The 18,994-nt window shown below is 39.4% G+C and overlaps 4 protein-coding genes across 5 annotated transcripts; all 4 read right to left on the reverse strand.

The window, feature by feature from the left end:
- Positions 1-539: 539 nt before the first annotated feature.
- On the reverse strand, positions 540-2,182 carry LOC131356431 (apolipoprotein A-I-like). 2 transcript variants are annotated; one of them, XM_058395466.1, is made up of 4 exons: positions 2,110-2,182; positions 1,929-1,984; positions 1,637-1,787; positions 540-1,546 (listed from the first exon to the last, which is right to left on the reverse strand). In XM_058395466.1, exons 2-4 carry the CDS (start codon positions 1,966-1,968, stop codon positions 970-972), a joined length of 768 nt encoding a protein of 255 aa, XP_058251449.1. In that variant the 5' UTR covers positions 1,969-1,984; positions 2,110-2,182; the 3' UTR covers positions 540-969. The 2 variants fall into 2 exon arrangements, with proteins under 2 accessions (XP_058251449.1, XP_058251459.1); XM_058395476.1 differs by lacking the exon at positions 2,110-2,182 and having other exon boundaries at positions 1,929-2,094.
- A 4,249-nt stretch (positions 2,183-6,431) lies between these two features.
- On the reverse strand, positions 6,432-7,951 carry LOC131356267 (apolipoprotein A-I-like). The gene is made up of 4 exons (XM_058395180.1): positions 7,889-7,951; positions 7,708-7,763; positions 7,418-7,568; positions 6,432-7,327 (listed from the first exon to the last, which is right to left on the reverse strand). Exons 2-4 carry the CDS (start codon positions 7,745-7,747, stop codon positions 6,751-6,753), a joined length of 768 nt encoding a protein of 255 aa, XP_058251163.1. The 5' UTR covers positions 7,748-7,763; positions 7,889-7,951; the 3' UTR covers positions 6,432-6,750.
- Positions 7,952-12,062: 4,111 nt separating this feature from the next.
- Positions 12,063-13,709, reverse strand: LOC131355807 (apolipoprotein A-I-like). Its single transcript, XM_058394315.1, has 4 exons — positions 13,639-13,709; positions 13,483-13,545; positions 13,196-13,346; positions 12,063-13,108 (listed from the first exon to the last, which is right to left on the reverse strand). The coding sequence occupies exons 1-4, from the start codon at positions 13,691-13,693 to the stop codon at positions 12,532-12,534; spliced, it is 846 nt and encodes a 281-aa protein (XP_058250298.1). The 5' UTR covers positions 13,694-13,709; the 3' UTR covers positions 12,063-12,531.
- A 1,771-nt stretch (positions 13,710-15,480) lies between these two features.
- LOC131355813 (apolipoprotein A-I-like) lies at positions 15,481-16,757 on the reverse strand. The gene is made up of 4 exons (XM_058394319.1): positions 16,673-16,757; positions 16,524-16,587; positions 16,243-16,393; positions 15,481-16,152 (listed from the first exon to the last, which is right to left on the reverse strand). Exons 2-4 carry the CDS (start codon positions 16,561-16,563, stop codon positions 15,576-15,578), a joined length of 768 nt encoding a protein of 255 aa, XP_058250302.1. The 5' UTR covers positions 16,564-16,587; positions 16,673-16,757; the 3' UTR covers positions 15,481-15,575.
- Between the last annotated feature and the right edge of the window lie 2,237 nt (positions 16,758-18,994).

An 18,994-nucleotide genomic window follows, 5' to 3' on the forward strand; every position in this document is an offset into this window, starting at 1 on the left:
TGCCCATCTTGGGGTAGTGCTTCATCTGGTGAGGCAACCAACAATTCAATATAGCCATCAATGGTAGGCATGAGACCCATAATTACTTGCTTCTGATGCATTATATTAGCCAAAATACTACAAATCTCAAGCATAGTTGAATTCTCTGTATAAATCCTTCTTTAATACTTTCAGAAAACTGCTTGTACTGGAGAATAGCAAATCATGGCAGAGGAGACTAGAGTAGGCTGTCCTCAGCTTTGGAGAGCAGGTTACCAGTAGTTCCAACAGTGGTAGCTTCTATAGTATATATGCCTATGATCGTTCCTCTCATTTCCCAAATAACATAATAGCCTACTACTTGTGAAATGATTTTCAGTCCACTTTCTGATAAGATCATCTGAAAACACTGGCACAAAATGTTTTGTTGTAGTCTTCTTGTTTTTTTAAGAATTTCTCACATACTATCAACTTCACAAGATTTGTGAACATCCTTTATTAATTTTTGTTTGCAAATGCACTAATAGCTGCTTGCTTTTATATATTTAGCGTAACATAGCTGATTTGAACACCAGAGAACCAATCGTAGGCCCAGAATATTAGATTAAATAAATCTAGTAGACTAATTTACAGATACAGAAGCCATTTAGTTTCTTTTTTGCAAATAACAAATATTTTATACCTTCAGTTTGAGAGATGTTTTATTACAGGACGAACACAAGAAAAAGACATATATTATTGCTTCAGTCACACATTCCATGGTTTTAAAAAGTGTCCACAAGGATAAACACTACATTACTTTGGCAGCACGACATTAATACATAGATAAATCCTAGTACTGATGTTCCCATGATCCAGTCAGGAGAAAATTCTTCGTTAACACAGCTTGTTATTTTTTGGATACATATTATAACTGCAGAACAACAGTTTTGTCAGTTTTCATTACTGTAAAAACATAGTCCAATGAGTGAAAACTGGTTTTTGGAGTGTTTAGTTGGTGTTGATGTAGGACTCATAAAGAGAGGTGAGCTGGTCCTTCAGGTTTTGGGCATAGGGGTCCAGTTTCTCCCTCAGGTCCTCAGCATAGGGAGCCAGACCCTGCTGAATCAAAGCAGCTCTCTCAGCAACCTTGGCCTGAAGATCCTCAGTCAGAGGGGCCACGGTCTTCTGGAATTCCTGCAGATGCTGATCTACTTTCTGTCTGAGTTCATCACTGTAGGGCTCCAGCTTGGACTGCAGATCCTTCACTTTCTCCTCCACACTTCCCCTCAGCTCCTCGGTCTTCTGCACCACGGTACTTTTCAAAGCTTCAGAGTCAAAGGACTCAGCATAGGGAGCCACAGCTAGTCTCAGCTCCTCCACTTTCTGCTGAATTTGGGTCTTCAGCTCATCAGAATAGGGCGCCAGTTTGTCCTTCACAGTGGTCAGATCCTGCTCGAGACGCTCTTTAAGAACTTTAGCCTCTTTGGTGATTTTGGTCATGAAGTCCTGGGCCAGGGGGCTCACTTGTTTCTGAAGAGTCACAGCATACTGACTGGCCACATTGGCACCTTCTGTAATTCTAGTACTATGAAGTAAAATAAGGAGAATCAAACATAAATAAGAAAGGAGGACTTGAGACACAATCAAGAGAGTATACACAATTCTGTTAACTTACTTGACTTCCTGGCCGAGTTGAGACTCTCTAATCATTTTTAGTGTGTCCTCAGCAGTGTGTGTTGCCTTGGCGACATAGTCCCAGAAAGCATCAGTCAGTTGCTCCAGCTGTGGTTTGGGCTCATCAGCATAGAGCAAGTTGGCTTGGCAGCCTGGTGAAGGAAGCAAATAATTTCAGTTGGATTAAAGGATACATTCATATATATATATTCCTGAATGTGTTGAATGATGCGCTACCAATATATACTGTATATAAATAGCTACAGAAATTTAAATCTAAGCTATAAAGTTACCTGTAAACACAGCCAGAGCCAGTACTACAAAGACCTTCATGGTTCTTGGTTCAATTCTGTAAAAAGTGGTACAGTATGCATTTATTTATAATGTATGTGATAAATTGCATAAATATGTAGACAGGAACAATACAATCAATATAACAACATAACAGTACCAACAATATAAACTTTCTCTTACCTTTAGCTCTTTGCTCTTTAGATGCCAGCAGTGAGTGGGGCTGTTGTAGATGTCAGTATATATACTGGAGAGAGGTGTGTGTTGTATTGGAAAACCCAAAGTCCAGGAGGCAGTGCACTGCTGTCAACAATACTCCACATCATAACCACCGTAGACCATTAGTTATCACAGAGCCTAAAGTTCACTTAGCACCCTGATAGATGTCTGACTGTCATGGCCTAATAAAAGGTCAGATAACATGCAGACATGGGTAAAGGATCAGTGATTAAATTAAAGCTATCCTGAATTTAACAGTAAGTTATTTTTTTTGTATTTAAATACAAAAATGGTATCAGTGATGAAAATATTTCTTTAGTCCTCGTTGTTTTTATGTAACCCTATTCATCATAAACCATTATTCATTTCACTTAAATCAAGACCTGTTTTTGGCCTGATACATGATATGATAATAAAGGAGGCTCATTTGAACTTCTTGTTTGTGCCAGCTGGAGTCTTGAACTTTGAGCCCACAAATCTAGCAGGTTGTACAAGTTGTCTGGGTTTAACACATTTTACAATAACTTTAATCCAGATATTTCCAAAATGTATTATTTAAAGCTGTAGCTGTTTGTCAAATGTAGATTTTCAACAGTTCTTCATCAGCTTAAGCCCAGACTCCCAAATCTAGATCTACCAACCAACAAACTAATAGCCATGATCAGAATGGTGATATGTATACAGCCTTATATTATAATTACTTTATTATGACATATTAATTATGTAATATTTAAATGGATCTATATGTAAACCTGTACATCTACTATTTATGCAGCTGTCTAAGCCACTCATGGGGTGGGACAGCAGTGCAATGCATGACATCATGCAGATACAGTCATGCAGATACAGGCCAGTAGTTTCTGGTATTGTTCAGAATACAGAAAAAAAAAAAAATTGGTATCAGACAGGCTGGTTTGAATATTACTACTACTGCTGATCTTCTGGGATTTTCATGCCTAGTACAAAAAACAAAGAGATGTTTTACGAACACCTTAAATATGCATTTCACAGGTTCTTATCTTAAGGATTCCTCAAGCCAATGATACACTATATTGCCAAAAGTACTCGTTCACCTGCCTTGACTCGCATATGAACTTAAGTGACATCCCATTCTTAATCCATAGGGTTCAATATGACGTTGGTCCACCCTTTGCAGCTATAACAGCTTCAACTCTTCTGGGAAGGCTGTCCACAAGGTTTAGGAGTGTGTTTATGGGAATTTTTGACCATTCTTCCAGAAGCGCATTTGTGAGGTCACACACTGATGTTGGACGAGAAGACCTGGCTCTCAGTCTCCACACTAATTCATCCCAAAGGTGTTCTATTGGGTTGAGGTCAGGACTCTGTGCAGGCCAGTCAAGTTCATCCACACAGACTCTGTCATCCATGTCTTTATGGACCTTGCTTTGTGCACTGGTGCACAGTCATGTAGGAAGAGGAAGGGGCCAGCTCCAAACTGTTCCCACAAAGTTGGGAGCATGGAATTGTCCAAAATGTCTTGGTATGCTGAAGCATTCAGAGTTCCTTTCACTGGAACTAAGGGGCCAAGCCCAGCTCCTGAAAAACAACCCCACACCATAATCCCCCCTCCACCAAACTTTACACTTGGCACAATGCAGTCAGACAAGTACCGTTCTCCTGGCAACCGCCAAACCCAGACTCGTCCATCAGATTGCCAGATGGAGAAGCGCGATTCGTCACTCCAGAGAACGCGTCTCCACTGCTCTAGAGTCCAGTGGCGGCGTGCTTTACACCACTGCATCCGACGCTTTGCATTGCACTTGGTGATGTATGGCTTGGATGCAGCTGCTCGGCCATGGAAACCCATTCCATGAAGCTCTCTGCGCACTGTTCTTGAGCTAATCTGAAGGCCACATGAAGTTTGGAGGTCTGTAGCGATTGACTCTGCAGAAAGTTGGCGACCTCTTCGCACTATGCGCCTCAGCATCCGCTGACCCCGCTCTGTCAGTTTACGTGGCCTACCACTTCGTGGCTGAGTTGCTGTCGTTCCCAAACACTTCCACGTTCTTATAATACAGCTGACAGTTGACTGGGGAATATTTAGGAGCGAGGAAATTTCACGACTGGATTTGTTGCACAGGTGGTATCCTATCACAGTTCCACGCTGGAATTCACTGAGCTCCTGAGAGCGACCCATTCTTTCACAAATGTTTGTAAAAACAGTCTGCATGCCTAGGTGCTTGATTTTATACACCTGTGGCCATGGAAATGATTGGAACACCTGATTCTGATTATTTGGAAGGGTGAGCGAATACTTTTGGCAATATAGTGTATATATGTATGTCTTAAGAAAAATATAAATATATTTTCAAGGTTCGTATATGGCTCAGGTGGGGCCTAGTGGTTAGCATGTTTGCCTGTCACAATGGGGGCTCAAATTCTTCTGTGTGCCTGGAGTTTGCATTTTCCCTTTGAACTTTGGGGATTTCCTCTGGCTACTTTTTTTGGTTTCCTTCCCAGTCCAAGGACATGCATTGTAGGCTGATTGGCACTTGTAAATTGTATATAATGTGTGAATGACTGTGTGTAATTGTGCCCTCTTATGGGTTTGCACCCTGTACAGGGTGTCCCAGAATCCTCTAAGATAGGCTCCAAGGTCCCTGAAATTGTGTAGGCTAAGTGCTACAGTACATGGATGGATGGGTGGTTAGATGGATGGATGGATTGAAGGATGTATGGATGGAGGGATGGATGTATGGATGGAGGGATGGATATATGCTTCATATTTGTTTTGAGTCTGCAGATGATCAATGTGTTCAGTACTATTAACAACTGTAGTGCTGCCCCACTGAGAACACCAGGTGTGACTGCCGTCTTTGATTTTTAGTGCTACTCAGTCTATTCCTAAGCAAGAGAAATCAGATCCATCCTGAAACAGAGACAGGACCAGAAACAGGGGCAGTACCTGGTCACAGACTGTTACCATATCAGGGGAAGGTAACAAGCATATACACAGGTATATGAGAATAATCAGAGGCAGATGTAACTATTGAAAAATAATCAAGTCATCCGACAACACATACAACAATACAACCTGCATTCAATCTCCCCAGCTCTTTCCCATTATTCAGAGATTACTGACCATTTATAATGACATCCAGTAGGTGTTAGAATCAGATTTATACAGTGATGATTGCTTGCAAAGCAAAAATAGTCCATCTCGTGCACTTTGTCTTAACAACCACCGTTCTAAATCCCTAGCAAAGCAATTGTCCTCAAAGAGGGTAACTATATACATACGCTGATGACATTCTGTGTAAGGATGAGTGAGCTACTCAGACATGTGAGACTCTGATGGTTAGTGTAGCTGATTGCTAGACTGTCTGACCAAACCAACAAATGACAATGATTCAGATCTTACACTAGAGGGCCACACACCCCATGCAGTTGTGGCACCATGCTGCTCCCTAGCCTTATTCTGGAAAAGTCTGTGTCTCAGCCTCACTCACAGAGACAAGTGCAAGAATCTGTTGTACTATTTGGGGTTGGTAAGATGATAACCCATTTCTAAACACAAGAAGTGACTCTCTCTGCTCGCGTATCTTTTTGAGGTAGGAGGTTCTGTCTATATGTGTGGCCCTGTGATGGACTGGCGACCTGTCCCTCCCCCATCTTGGGGTAGTGCTTCATCTGGTGAGGCAACCAACAATTCAATATAGGCATCAATGGCAGGCATGAGACCCATAATTACTTGCTTCTGATGCATGATATTAGCCAAAATACCACAAATCTCAAGCATAGTTGAGTTCTCTGTATAAATCCTTCTTTAATACTTTCAGAAAACTGCTTGTACTGGAGAATAGCAAATCATGGCAGAGGAGACTAGAGTAGGCTGTCCTCAGCTTTGGAGAGCAGGTTACCAGTAGTTCCAACAGTGGTAGCTTCTATGGTATATATGCCTATCATATGTTCCTCTCATTTCCCAAATAACATAATAGGCTACTACTTGTGAAATGATTAAGTTTCAATCCAGTTTCTGATAAGAAGATCATCAGTAAACATCACTGGCACAAAATGTTGTGTTGTAGTCTTCTTGTTTTTTTTAAGAATTTCTCACATACTGTCAGCTTCACAAGATTTGCGGACATCCTTTATTAATTTTTGTTTGCAAATGCACTAATAGCTGCTTGCTTTTATATATTTAGTGTAACATAGCTGATATGAACTAGTAGTAGGCCCAGAATATTAGATTAAATAAATCTTTTAGTAGACTAATTTACAGATACAGAAGTCATTTAGTTTCTTTTTTGGAAATAACAAATTTTTTACACCTTCAGTTTGAGAGATGTTTTATTACAGGACGAACACAAGAAGAAGACATATATTATTGCTTCAGTCAAACACTCCATGGTTTTAAAAAGTGTCCACAAGGATAAACACTACATTACATTGGCAGCACGACATTAATACATAGATAAATTCTAATATTGATGTTCCCGTGATCCAGTCAGGAGAAAATTCTTCATCAAGTTAACACAGCTTGTTATTTTTTGGATACATATTATAACTGCAGAACAACAGTTTTGTCAGTTTTCATTACTGTAAAAACATAGTCCAATGAGTGAAAAGTGGTGTTTGGAGTGTTTAGTTGGTGTTGATGTAGGACTCATAAAGAGAGGTGAGCTGGTCCTTCAGGTTTTGGGCATAGGGGTCCAGTTTCTCCCTCAGGTCCTCAGCATAGGGAGCCAGACCCTGCTGAACCAAAGCAGCTCTCTCAGCAACCTTGGCCTGAAGATCCTCAGTCAGAGGGGCCACGGTCTTCTGGAATTCCTGCAGATGCTGATCTACTTTCTGTCTGAATTCATCAGTGTAGGGCTCCATCTTGGACTGCAGCTCCTTCACTTTCTCCTCCACACTTCCCCTCAGCTCCTCGGTCTTCTGTAGCACAATAGTTTTCAGAGCTTCAGAGTCAAAGGACTCAGCGTAGGGAGCCACAGCTACTCTCAGTTCCTCCAATTTCTGCTGAATTTGGGTCTTCAGATTATCAGAATAGGGCGCCAGTTTGTCCTTCACAGTGGTCAGATCCTGCTCGAGACGCTCCTTCAGTACTTCAACCTCTTTGGTGATTTTGGTCATGAAGTCCTGGGCCAGGGGGCTCACTTGTTTCTGAAGAGTCACAGCATACTCACTGGCCACATTGGCACCTTCTGTAATTCTAGTACTATGAAGTAAAATAAGGAGAATCAAACATAAATAAGAAAGGAGGACTTGAGACACAATCAAGAGAGTATGCACAATTCTGTTAACTTACTTGACTTCCTGGCCGAGTTGAGACTCTCTAATCATTTTTAGTGTGTCCTCAGCAGTGTGTGTTGCCTTGGCGACATAGTCCCAGAAAGCATCAGTCAGTTGCTCCAGCTGTGGTTTGGGCTCATCAGCATAGAGCAAGTTGGCTTGGCAGCCTGGTGAAGGAAGCAAATAACTTCAGTTGGCTTAAGGGATACATTCATATATATATTTCTGAATGTGTTGAATTATGCGTTACCAATATATACTGTATATAAATAGCTACAGAAATTTAAATCTAAGCTATAAAGTTACCTGTAAACACAGCCAGAGCCAGTACTACAAAGACCTTCATGGTTCTTGGTTCAATTCTGTAAAAAGTGGTACAGTATGCATTTATTTATAATGTATGTGATAAATTGCATAAATATGTAGACAGGAACAATACAATCAATATAACAACATAACAGTACCAACAATATAAACTTTCTCTTACCTTGAGCTCTTTGCTCTTTAGATGCCAGCAGTGAGTGGGGCTGTTGTAGATGTCAGTATATATACTGGAGAGAGGTGTGTGTTGTATTGGAAAACCCAAAGTCCAGGAGGCAGTGCACTGCTGTCAACAATACTCCACATCATAACCACCGTAGACCATTAGTTATCACAGAGCCTAAAGTTCACTTAGCACCCTGATAGATGTCTGACTGTCATGGCCTAATAAAAGGTCAGATAACATGCAGACATGGGTAAAGGATCAGTGATTAAATTAAAGCTATCCTGAATTTAGTTATTTTTTGTATTGAAAAAAAAATAGGTATGAGTAATGAAAATATTTCTTTAGTCCTCATTGTTTTTATGTAACCCTATTCATCATAACTCATTATTCATTGCATTTAAATCAAGTCCTGATACATGATATGATAATAAAGGAGGCTCATTTGAACTTCTTGTTTGTGCCAGCTGGAGTCTTGAACTTTGAGCCCACAAATCTAGCAGGTTGTACAAGTTGTCTGGGTTTAACACATTTTACAGTAATTTTAATCCAGATATTTCCAAAATGTAAAGACTCCCAAATCTAGATCTACCAACCAACAAACTAATAGCCATGATCAGCATGGTGATATGTATGGAGTCCTATATTATAATTACTTCATTAGAATATAATATTAACTATGTAAAACTGAAATGGATATATATGTAAACTTGTACATCATGCAACTGTCTAATCAGCCACTCATGGCGTGGGACAGCAGTGCAATGCATGACATCATGCAGATACAGGCCCAAATTCAGCAGGCCTTGTGTCAACAGTGCAGGCTGGTGGAGGTTGGTATGGCGAATATTTTTTTTTCTGGCACAGTTTGGGCCCTTAATACCAATTCATCATTACCTGATGAATTTTTTTTTCTGCCACAGTCTAATGCCACCTAAAAAGAGGAAAGCTAATTTTAAGGATTTCTTTCCAATTCCACTGACTACCTCTAAAACTGTAACCTAATCTATGGAAAACAATAAAACTGTTCCATGTTATTTTAGCAAATATCATTGGCAAAAAAAACCTACATTTTTCAAACCTGTCCACCTGTTTGTGTCCTCTACCTGTCCTGACTATGAATCTCTTGCTTACTTGCATTTATATATTAAACTACTCATTATTATTATTATTATTATTATTATTATTATTATTATTATTTTATTTATTTTTTTTTATTATCATCATCAACAACAACAATAATAATAAATAGCTTTAGTAAGACGGCAAAAGAAAATAAACAAAATATAGGCCTCAGGAATACACTTAAAGTATATATATGAAGTATATAAAATGTATACATGAAAATAAAGAAAATCACACATTTGTGTGTCTTAAAATGTCAAACTGGGATAATAATTTCTTCTGCTAAAGCACCATAAACTTTATGAGGAGCATTTAAAACTGTTGAGTTTTTTTCCGCAGATTTCACAAGATAAACTGTACTAATGACAGTTTAATGAATGTTGAAATCTGCCATACATGAATTACTAGCCATTTGTAATACATCCAAATTCCTCTGGGTTTTTTCTGCTGCATTTCTAGATAATTCAGGGAACCATCTGAACCAAAAAAACCCCAAAGGGATGTTTTACGAACACTTTAAATGTGTTTCACAGGTTCATATCTTAAGGATTCCTCAAGCCAGTGGTATGTATGTATGAATAAGAAAAATATAAATATATTTTCAAGGTTTGTATATGGTTCAGGTGGGGCCTAGTGGTTAGCATGTTTGCCTGTCACACTGGTGGCTCAAATTCCTCTGTGTGCGTGGAGTTTGCATTTCCCTTTGAACATTGGGGATTTACTCTGGCTACTTTGGTTTTCTTTCCCAGTCCAAGGACATGCATTGTAGACTGATTGTCCCTTCCTGATACAGCCAATGATGGCAGTGTTGTCCGCGAACTTTTGCATGTGGCAGAACTTGGAGTTATACTGAAAGTCCGACATGTACAGGGTGAACAGGACCGGAGAGAGCACAGTCTCTTGTGGTGCTCCAGTACTGCTGACCACAGTGTCAGATCTGCAATCCGCCACTCGCATGTACTGAGGCCTGCCTGTCAGGTAGTCTGTGATCCACACGACCAGATGTGAGCTTACTCACATTTCTGTTAGTTTATCTCTGAGGAGCAGCGGCTGGATGGTGTTGAATGTACTGGAGAAGTCCAAAAATGTTATTCTCACAGCCATGCTGCCGCTGTCCAGGTGAGAGAAAGATCTGTGTAGCATGTAGGTGATGGCATCCTCCACTCCCACTCCCACTCCTGGTATGCAAACTGCAGAGGGTCGAGGGCGTGGTGGACCTGTGGCCTAATGTGGTGTAGCAGCACCCGCTCCATGGTCTTCATTATGTGAGACTTCAGGGCGACTGGCCTGAAGTCATTCAGCTCTCCAGGGAGTGGCTTCTTTGGGACTGGGATGATGCAGGACATTTTCCACCGCCAAGGTACCCTCTCCTGCGCTTGGCTCAAGTTAAAGATGCGCTGTAGAGGGTCTCCCAGCTCCATTGCGCAGGCCTTCAGTAGTTGTGGAGATACTCCATTAAGACCCGCAGCTTTGCTGGGACGGAGCCTCCTCAACTCTCCGCATACCTGGGCTGCTGTGATAGTGGGTGGAGGGATATTCTCCTCCTCTGTGCTACAGTTGGTCTCAGTGGGTAGATTGGAAGCAGAAGTGTGGGTGGGGGATGCAGTGTACTGAGGTGTGTGTGAGTTGGGGTCATCAAATCCGTTGAAGAAATTGTTCAGCTGGTTCGCAATTCCCACACCTCCTTCATTGGTGTCACCCCGCTTCGAGCTGCATCTGGTTATTTTCTTCATCCCTCTCTACACTTCCTTCATGCTGTTATTCTGCAACATTTGTTCCAGTTTCTTCCTGTACTGCTCCTTCGCCTCCCTGAGCTGGACTTTTAGTTCCCTCTGCACAAACTTAAGCTCCTGCTGATCACCATCCCTAAAGGCCCTCTTTTTCTGGTTCAGAAGTCCCTTGATGTCACTTGTGATTCAGGGCTTGTTGTTTGCATAGCAATGTACAGTTCTTACAGGAACAACAATGTCCATACAGAAGTTCCCACTGTGCGACCCCTGCAGTATATCCCAGTCTGTGTCCCCAAAGCAGTCTCTCAGTATCTGCTCTGCCTCAGGAGACCACTTCCTGAAAGAGCGTGTGGTTGTGGTTGTGGGTAGTCTCCTGACTCTTGGTTTATAGTGAGGCTGAAGCAGAATAAGGTTGTGGTCTGCTTTCCCCAGTGCTGGTAGCGGGGTGGCCCTGTATGCGTCCTTTACATTGGCATACAGTAAATCAATAGTTCTATTTCCCCTGGGGTTACAGTCTACATATTGGGAAAAAGCAGGTAGTGTTGTGTCCAGAGTAACATTATTAAAGTGCAAGCATCTGTTGTAGTAAATGGGGTCAGTACGATAATAACCTATTTCCAAACACAAGAAGTGACTCCCTGCTTGTGTATCTTTTTGAGGTAAGAGGTTCTCTGTGGAGATTAAAAAACAGTGATATAAAGTGTGGCAAAAAGCTTTCTATTTGGTTGTGCTTGGTTTTATGATTCTTACACGTGTTTAAAGTTCAACCCTGTAACACAAGGTAGATTTCATGGTTGCTTGGACCCATATGGTATAGCAGACTGCACTATTCAATATAGGCATCAATGGCAAGCATGAGACCCATAATTACTTGCTTGTGATGCATTATATTAGCCAAAATACCACAAAGTTCAAGTGTAGTTGAGTTCTCTGTATAAATCCTTCTTTAATACTTTCAGAAAACTGCTTGCACTGGAGAATGGACTATACTTATTATGGCAGAGGAGACTAGAGCAGGCTGTACTCAGCTTTGGAGGGCAGGTTACTAGTTCAAACAGTGGCTACTACTGTTCTATAGTATATATGCCTATGATCATTCCTCTCATTTCAAAAATAACATAATAATAGCCTACTACTTGTGAAATGATTTTCAATCCACTTTCTGATGAGGATCATCAGTAAACATCACTGGCACAGAATGTTTTGTTGTTGTTGTTGTTGTTGTGTTGTTTTTTTTTAAGAATTCTTCACATACTGTCAGCTTCACAAGATTTGTGGACATCTTTTATTAATTTTTGTCCACAAATACACTAATTGCAGTTTGCTTTTACATAGCTGATATGGACACCAGAGAACTAGTAGTAAGTCCAGACTATTAGATTAAATAAATCTGTAAAAACAAAACTTTTAGTAGACTGATTTACAGCTATAGATGCCATTTAGTTTTCTTTTTTGCAAATAACAAATGTTTAGCAGGTTCAGTGTGGCAGATGTTTTAGTACAGGATGAACACAAGAAACAGACATCTATTATTGCTTTAGTCACACATTCTATAGTTTTAAAAAGTGTCCACAAGTATAAACACTACATTACATTGGCAGCACGACATTAATACATAGATAAATTCTAATACTGATGTTCCCATGATCCAGTCAGGAGAAAATTCTTCATCAAGTTAACACAGCTTTTTTTTATGTATTTTTTGAATACATATTATAATTGAAGAACAACAGTTTAGTCAGTTTTCATTACTGTAAAAACATAGTCCAATGAGTGAAAAGTTTGGAGTGTTTAGTTGGTGTTGATGTAGGACTCATAAAGAGAGGTGAGCTGGTCCTTCAGGTTTTGGGCATAGGGGTCCAGTTTCTCCCTCAGGTCCTCAGCATAGGGAGCCAGACCCTGCTGAACCAAAGCAGCTTTCTCAGCAACCTTGGCCTGAAGATCCTCAGTCAGAGGGGCCACGGTTTTCTGGAATTCCTGCAGATGCTGATCTACTTTCTGTCTGATTTCATCACTGTAGGGCTCCAGCTTGGACTGCAGCTCCTTCACTTTCTCCTCCACACTTCCCCTCAGCTCCTCGGTCTTCTGCACCACGGTACTTTTCAGAGCTTCAGAGTCAAAGGACTCAGCGTAGGGAGCCACAGCTAGTCTCAGCTCCTCCAATTTCTGCTGAATTTGGGTATTCAGCTCATCAGCATAGGGCGCCAGTTTGTCCTTCACAGTGGTCAGATCCTGCTCGAGACGCTCCTTCAGAACTTCAGCCTCCTTGGTGATTATGGTCATGAAGTCCTGGGCCAGAGGGCGTGCTTCTTTTTGAAGAGTCACAGCATACTGACTGGCCACATTGGCACCTTCTTTAATTCTAGTACTATGAAGTAAAATTAGAAAAATTATAGATAAATATGAAAGGACTTGAGACACAATCAAGAGAGTATACACAATTCTGTTAACTTACTTGACTTCCTGGCCGAGTTGAGACTCTCTAATCATTTTTAGTGTGTCTTCAGCAGTGTGTGTTGCCTTGGCGACATAGTCCCAGAAAGCATCAGTCAGTTGCTCCAGCTGTGGTTTGGGCTCATCAGCATAGAGCAAGTTGGCTTGGCAGCCTGGTGAAGGAACCAAACAACTTCAGTTGATACAATATTATCTCTCTTTGAGGGTAAAGGGTAGTGTAGTGACAAGATAGATAAAAAAAAAATTCACAGCTTGCAAGTTAAATTGCATGCAAGAAAATCATGATACCTGTGAAAACAGCCAGAACCAGAACCAGAACCAAAAAGACCTTCATAATTCTTGCCTTTATGTCTGTAAATAAATTTTAAAAAAATGTATGATTGAATAAACCAAACAAATAGACAGTAACAACACAAAAAATAGAACAGTACAAGCTTTTCTTACCTGCTTTGACAGAAGCCAACTGTGTGTGTGTGTGTGTGTGCACACAGTCTAGCATACTACTCAGTATATATACTGTAGAGAGACATGAGTTATATTGAAAACCCAAAGTCCAGGACGTAGTGCTCTGCTGTCAACACTACTCCACATCATAACCTCCTAAATGGACCAACAGTTACCACAAAGCCGAGGTTCAGGTAAGGTGCCAATAAACCTCTGACACTCATGGTGTAATAAAAGCATAGACAACATGCAGACACAGGTAAAAATTCAATCACCAAGCTTCAACTTCCTTAAATTTAACAAAACAAATTATTTGCAATAATAAAGTAATTAGCTTTAGTTATTAAAGGATTTTATGCAACCACTTTTATTTTATATATATAAAAAATAGCCACAATTACGTTTTTTTTTTTTTTTAAACTCACGGTTACACTAAAGATTCTGAAATATTTCTGCTAAAGAGTCGTGAACTTTGAACTTGCTTAGTTGAACTAGACTTTGGTTAGTTTCCTAAATGGTCAAGAAAAAATGTAGTTCAAGCTAGGCTGGTGGACTTTTCAAACAGGTTTCCTTTTGCTGAAAATGAGAAATTTGCTGAAAATGTATAGTACTTGCAGATGATATGGTTAATATAATCAAACAGTACCTTCCAAAAGTATTACTTTAAAGTAATTAAAATGTCTTTAATCATTATGGTGAAATTCTGGTGTATCATTTCATATTCTTCCTTTAAACCCAAACAAATGCCTTCAAAATAGTTAATAGTTAAATACAAATGTCTTCAGTGTACAGCAAAAACAAAATAGTTAATACGTAAAAGTATTAACTATTTTGTTTTTGCTGTACACTGAAGACATTTGTTTGGGTTTAAAGGATTTTTTTAATTTAATTCCTGAGTCGTACGTCTACATGGCACCTACATGTTTGAACTGACCCATTTTTCAAGTGATCAAAAATACTGGAACATTTCACTGAGGTATTTCTTGTTGCCCAGGTGTGCCCTGTTAGAATGATTGCTTAAAAAATTATTAGCACTGAAAATCTACTTGTGGTTTGAGCTCTGGGTTTCACTTGTGAAGATGGCATTTGTTGTTAAAAAGGATAAACCAAGATGAAGACTAGAAAGCTGTCTATAGGAGAAAAGCGAGCCATTTTGAAACTAAGACAAGAGGGAAAACAATCAGAGTCATTGAACAAGCACTGGGCATAGCCAATACAACAATTTGAATGCTCTGAAAAAGATAGAAACCACTGGTGTTCTAACAACCAGATCTCAAACAGGTCAGCAAAGGAAATCAACAGCAGTTGATGACAAAAACACTGTGAGAGCTGTGGAGAAAAAAAATCCAGTTTGGTGATGTCAGCAGGACACTGTCTTCATACAGATAAGGATATGCAATGAAATAGTAACTATTAGTCTTAAGATAAATTAAAGTAAATATTTGTTCCTATACTTTTTTTTTTTTACATGTCACATATTCTCAAATAGCTACATCATGGTTACACAAGGTATTTATAATTAAACCCAGGTTGCCGGGTGCTCTTGGTTTGTTTTTTGTTTGTGTTGAAGCTGACAATGCTTCGTTTTCTAATGTGGATCATCAGATATTTTGCAAATTTCTTTAACAAAGAGAAAGTAAGCTACAGTAGATAATGTAAACTACAAAAATGTAGTGATTAATCCATTAAATTGGACAGTTAACAAATAATTGTTGAAATAGTTTTTTATCTGACTGTTTTGTTTATCAGTTTTAAATGTAGAATGGCCATTTTTTGTTAAAATCAGCTAGTATTTTTTACAACATTAAGGTGGAAAGGAGAGGCAGTAAACTGTTGGTTAAGGATCAATTGCTTTATTCATGCAAGTTATTTCAGTCTGATAGATAGTTTACATCAGCAAAAACACAGCCTAATGAATGAAATGGTGTTTGGAGTGTTTAGTTGGTGTTGATGTAGGACTCATAAAGAGAGGTGAGCTGGTCCTTCAGGTTTTGGGCATAGGGGTCCAGTTTCTCTTTCCATTCCTCAGCATAGGGAGCCAGACCCTGCTGAACCAAAGCAGCTCTCTCAGCAACCTTGGCCTGAAGATCCTCAGTCAGAGGGGCCACGGTTTTCTGGAATTCCTGCAGATGCTGATCTACTTTCTGTCTGAGTTCATCACTGTAGGGCTCCAGCTTGGACTGCAGCTCCTTCACTTTCTCCTCCACACTTCCCCTCAGCTCCTCGGTCTTCTGCACCACGGCAGTTTTCAGAGCTTCAGAGTCAAAGGACTCAGCGTAGGGAGCCACAGCTAGTCTCAGCTCCTCCACTTTCTGCTGAACTTGGGTCTTCAGCTCATCAGCAAAGGGCTCCAGTTTGTCCGTCACAGTGGTCAGATCCTGCTCGAGACGCTCCTTCAGAACTTCAGCCTCCTTGGTGATTTTGGTCATGATTTCCTGGGCCAGAGGGTTGACTTGTTTCTGGAGAGTGACAGCATACTGACTGGCCACATTGGCACCTTCTGTTATTCTAGTACTGTAGAGAGAAAAAAAAGAACAATACATATAAGACAAAAGACTTGACGTACAACAAGACAGCAAAACAGCAACAGTTTTGTTAACTTACTTGACTTCCTGGCCGAGTTGAGACTCTCTAATCATTTTCATTGTGTCCTCAGCAGTGTGTGTTGCCTTGGCAACATAGTCCCAGAAAGCATCAGTCAGTTGCTCCAGCTGTGGTTTGGGCTCATCAGCATAGAACAAGTTGGCTTGGCAGCCTGGTGAAGGAAGCAAATAATTTCAGTTGGTTTAAGGATCTTTCTTTGTATGTTGGTGTTAGGTTTTTGCAGAAATTATATATATATATATATATATATATATATATATATATATATATAACTGAAATACCTGTGGCTACAGCCAACACAAGTACCACAAGCACCTTCATGGTTCTTAAGATGATCCAAGGGTTCTAAACAAATGAAAAAATATTTTTGCAGATTACATATTAAAATAAGTGTACATGGTCAGGATTATAATCAAGCTTGTTTCATTACCTGTTTGTTTTCTCAGATGTCAGCTGTGAGCTGTGAGTGTGAGAGAGTCTGTTTTAGCCATCAGTATATATACTGTAGAGGCATGTTGTATTAGGAACCCAAAGTCCAGAAGTTAGTGCATTGTTGTCAACACTACTCCACATCACAACGTCCTCAGTGGACCTACAATTACCACAGAGCCTAAAGTTCAGGTAAAACACTGATAGTCCGACTGTCCTGATTAATTAAAGCAGATGTAATATGAAGACATAAATGAAACACTAAATATTAAGCTGCAGGCTTCCTGAATAAAAACTGCTTACCATGGAAATTATTATTATTAGTAGTATTAGTATTAGTATTGTTGGTGGTGGTTTAATTATTCCAGTGGCGGTTCAGTTAAATTATTATTTACACATAGTTGCTGTATTCTTGAACTTTGATCTCACAGGACAAGTTGTACAAGATTTTGATTGGGTTTAGATTTTGCTAGGGCTCAAACGTCTTAACCACTTACATAATGCATTTTTATTAACATTAGCAATAAATAAACAAACATAAAAACAAAGAAAGAAAGAAAGAAAGAAAGAAAGAAAGAAAGAAAGAAAGAAAGAAAGAAAGAAAGAAAGAAAAACTTTTTCCCCATTTTTGAAGTACTTTTCACACATGATTGAAGGTCATGAAAGTGGTAAATGTGAAAATCATTTATAAGATATCTAAAAGTTAATTGCAAATAAATGACACAAAATGGCCTGATCAGTTTTTTGTGTCACGGTTCCATAAAATTCCATAAAAATAAATGTCAGGCATGCTGCTTCTTCTGTGCTTTATTTTTGTTACCTCTAATAGTACAGCACTTTGACCTGACTTATTTTTGTAATATTTGCTGGTCCAGTATAAATGTACACAATTTGTAGTCTATTTCAAATCAATTCAATTCAACGTAATTTTATTCATTTAAACGTTCAAAAAATTATTATCTTTTTTTCATATACAACATTATTAGTACTAGCCATATAATATTATTTTTTGATTTGTGAGTACTGCATTTTACACCGGTAGCATTTTTTTTCTTCTTGTATGACCTGTACAGTGCGGATTTTATGCACAGTGCTGCTGCCAATTTATTGGCTGATTCGATAACTGCATAAATGAGCTAGGTGTACAGATGTTCCTATTAAAGTGGACGGTTCACAATATAATTCGTTAGCCTTGTGTTATCCTGTTGGCTGGTCATTAAAAACAAAACCCTATGAAATACTATGTATAAGATCAAAAATACAATAATTGCAAAACATATACAGTATACAGTCAGTATACTGTGCAGTTAGCCTTCTAGCAAACATGATACTCTACATGCAGTGTAAAGATATGAAGTTGAGCACTATCCTATTACACAGATTTCTGTTTAATTGTGTGAGATCAGAATTAAAATATTTACTGCTGTTGGTCCAGTTTTATTGTTGAAACAGAACAAACCTGTATAGATTTGTTTTTGGTCAAACCTAATGTATTGCACAGAATGTAGTTTCAAGCTCTGGAAACACAAGGAACAAGAGGAAAGACAGAGCTGGGGGCAGAAACATGAACCTGACAGAGTAAGGTTTCTGGAGTGGGTCCTGAAACAGAGACAGGATCTGATATTAAAGACAGAATGTCACCAGGGACAGATGACCGCCACAGAGACCACCACAGGGGAAGTAGTAGAGCTTGGGATTGTTAAAAAAAGAAGGCAGAGAGTGTCACTGAGAAAGAGTCCACTCTGAGATTGACGAATCAAGGAGAGTAACATGATCATGAACAAAGCAAAGAACAGGAGCAGAAACTGGGACTGGACTAAAAGCAGGAGCAGAGACACAGATTTATAAACTTAAAGAGGGTGTTCAACTTCAACACAAGTATTTTAACCAAAGTGCTACAAACAGTTCAGGTGTGGGTATCTTAAGATCAGGGGCAATTCTAGGATTTTCATTTAAGGGAGGCTCAGCCCTCAATGAGGGTATAATAGTAAAAAAATAAAAAATAAAATAAAATAAAATAAAATAAAATAAACATTTGACTAACAGTGTAGGATGGTAAACTTCTTGCAACATTTCACTGTATTGCATAGATGTGTATAACATTTGAGTACTGAACAAGCCAAATACGAGTCTTCCTGATCACACACACACTTGTCCTCTGATCCTTGCTCTGTGACGCTGCAGTCTGGGGATTGAAGGACGCGGTGAAAGACGTTGAGGAGCCGAATATGCCGTCGTTTTCATAAGAAATTTAAAGGGGACTGTGTATAGTTTATAGAGAATCGCAGAATTTTTAGGAGGGCTGAGTAGAAGGCCCCCCAAA

The sequence above is a fragment of the Hemibagrus wyckioides genome, linkage group LG01, assembly GCF_019097595.1.
Source record: "Hemibagrus wyckioides isolate EC202008001 linkage group LG01, SWU_Hwy_1.0, whole genome shotgun sequence".
Classification (NCBI taxonomy): Eukaryota; Metazoa; Chordata; class Actinopteri; order Siluriformes; family Bagridae; genus Hemibagrus; species Hemibagrus wyckioides.

Excerpts from the sequence above, each read along its gene's own strand:
- LOC131355807 (XM_058394315.1), bottom strand. The coding sequence starts at position 13,693 with ATGCTAGACTGTGTGCACACACACACACACACACAGTTGGCTTCTGTC. Across the intron at positions 13,347-13,482 it reads GGTTCTGGCTGTTTTCACAG|GCTGCCAAGCCAACTTGCTC; the intron begins GTATCATGATTT and ends TTCCTTCACCAG. Across the intron at positions 13,109-13,195 it reads CAACTCGGCCAGGAAGTCAA|TACTAGAATTAAAGAAGGTG; the intron begins GTAAGTTAACAG and ends TTTACTTCATAG.
- LOC131356431 (XM_058395466.1), bottom strand. The coding sequence starts at position 1,968 with ATGAAGGTCTTTGTAGTACTGGCTCTGGCTGTGTTTACAG. Across the intron at positions 1,788-1,928 it reads GGCTCTGGCTGTGTTTACAG|GCTGCCAAGCCAACTTGCTC; the intron begins GTAACTTTATAG and ends TTCCTTCACCAG. Across the intron at positions 1,547-1,636 it reads CAACTCGGCCAGGAAGTCAA|TACTAGAATTACAGAAGGTG; the intron begins GTAAGTTAACAG and ends TTTACTTCATAG.
- LOC131355813 (XM_058394319.1), bottom strand. The coding sequence starts at position 16,563 with ATGAAGGTGCTTGTGGTACTTGTGTTGGCTGTAGCCACAG. Across the intron at positions 16,394-16,523 it reads TGTGTTGGCTGTAGCCACAG|GCTGCCAAGCCAACTTGTTC; the intron begins GTATTTCAGTTA and ends TTCCTTCACCAG. Across the intron at positions 16,153-16,242 it reads CAACTCGGCCAGGAAGTCAA|TACTAGAATAACAGAAGGTG; the intron begins GTAAGTTAACAA and ends TTCTCTCTACAG.
- LOC131356267 (XM_058395180.1), bottom strand. The coding sequence starts at position 7,747 with ATGAAGGTCTTTGTAGTACTGGCTCTGGCTGTGTTTACAG. Across the intron at positions 7,569-7,707 it reads GGCTCTGGCTGTGTTTACAG|GCTGCCAAGCCAACTTGCTC; the intron begins GTAACTTTATAG and ends TTCCTTCACCAG. Across the intron at positions 7,328-7,417 it reads CAACTCGGCCAGGAAGTCAA|TACTAGAATTACAGAAGGTG; the intron begins GTAAGTTAACAG and ends TTTACTTCATAG.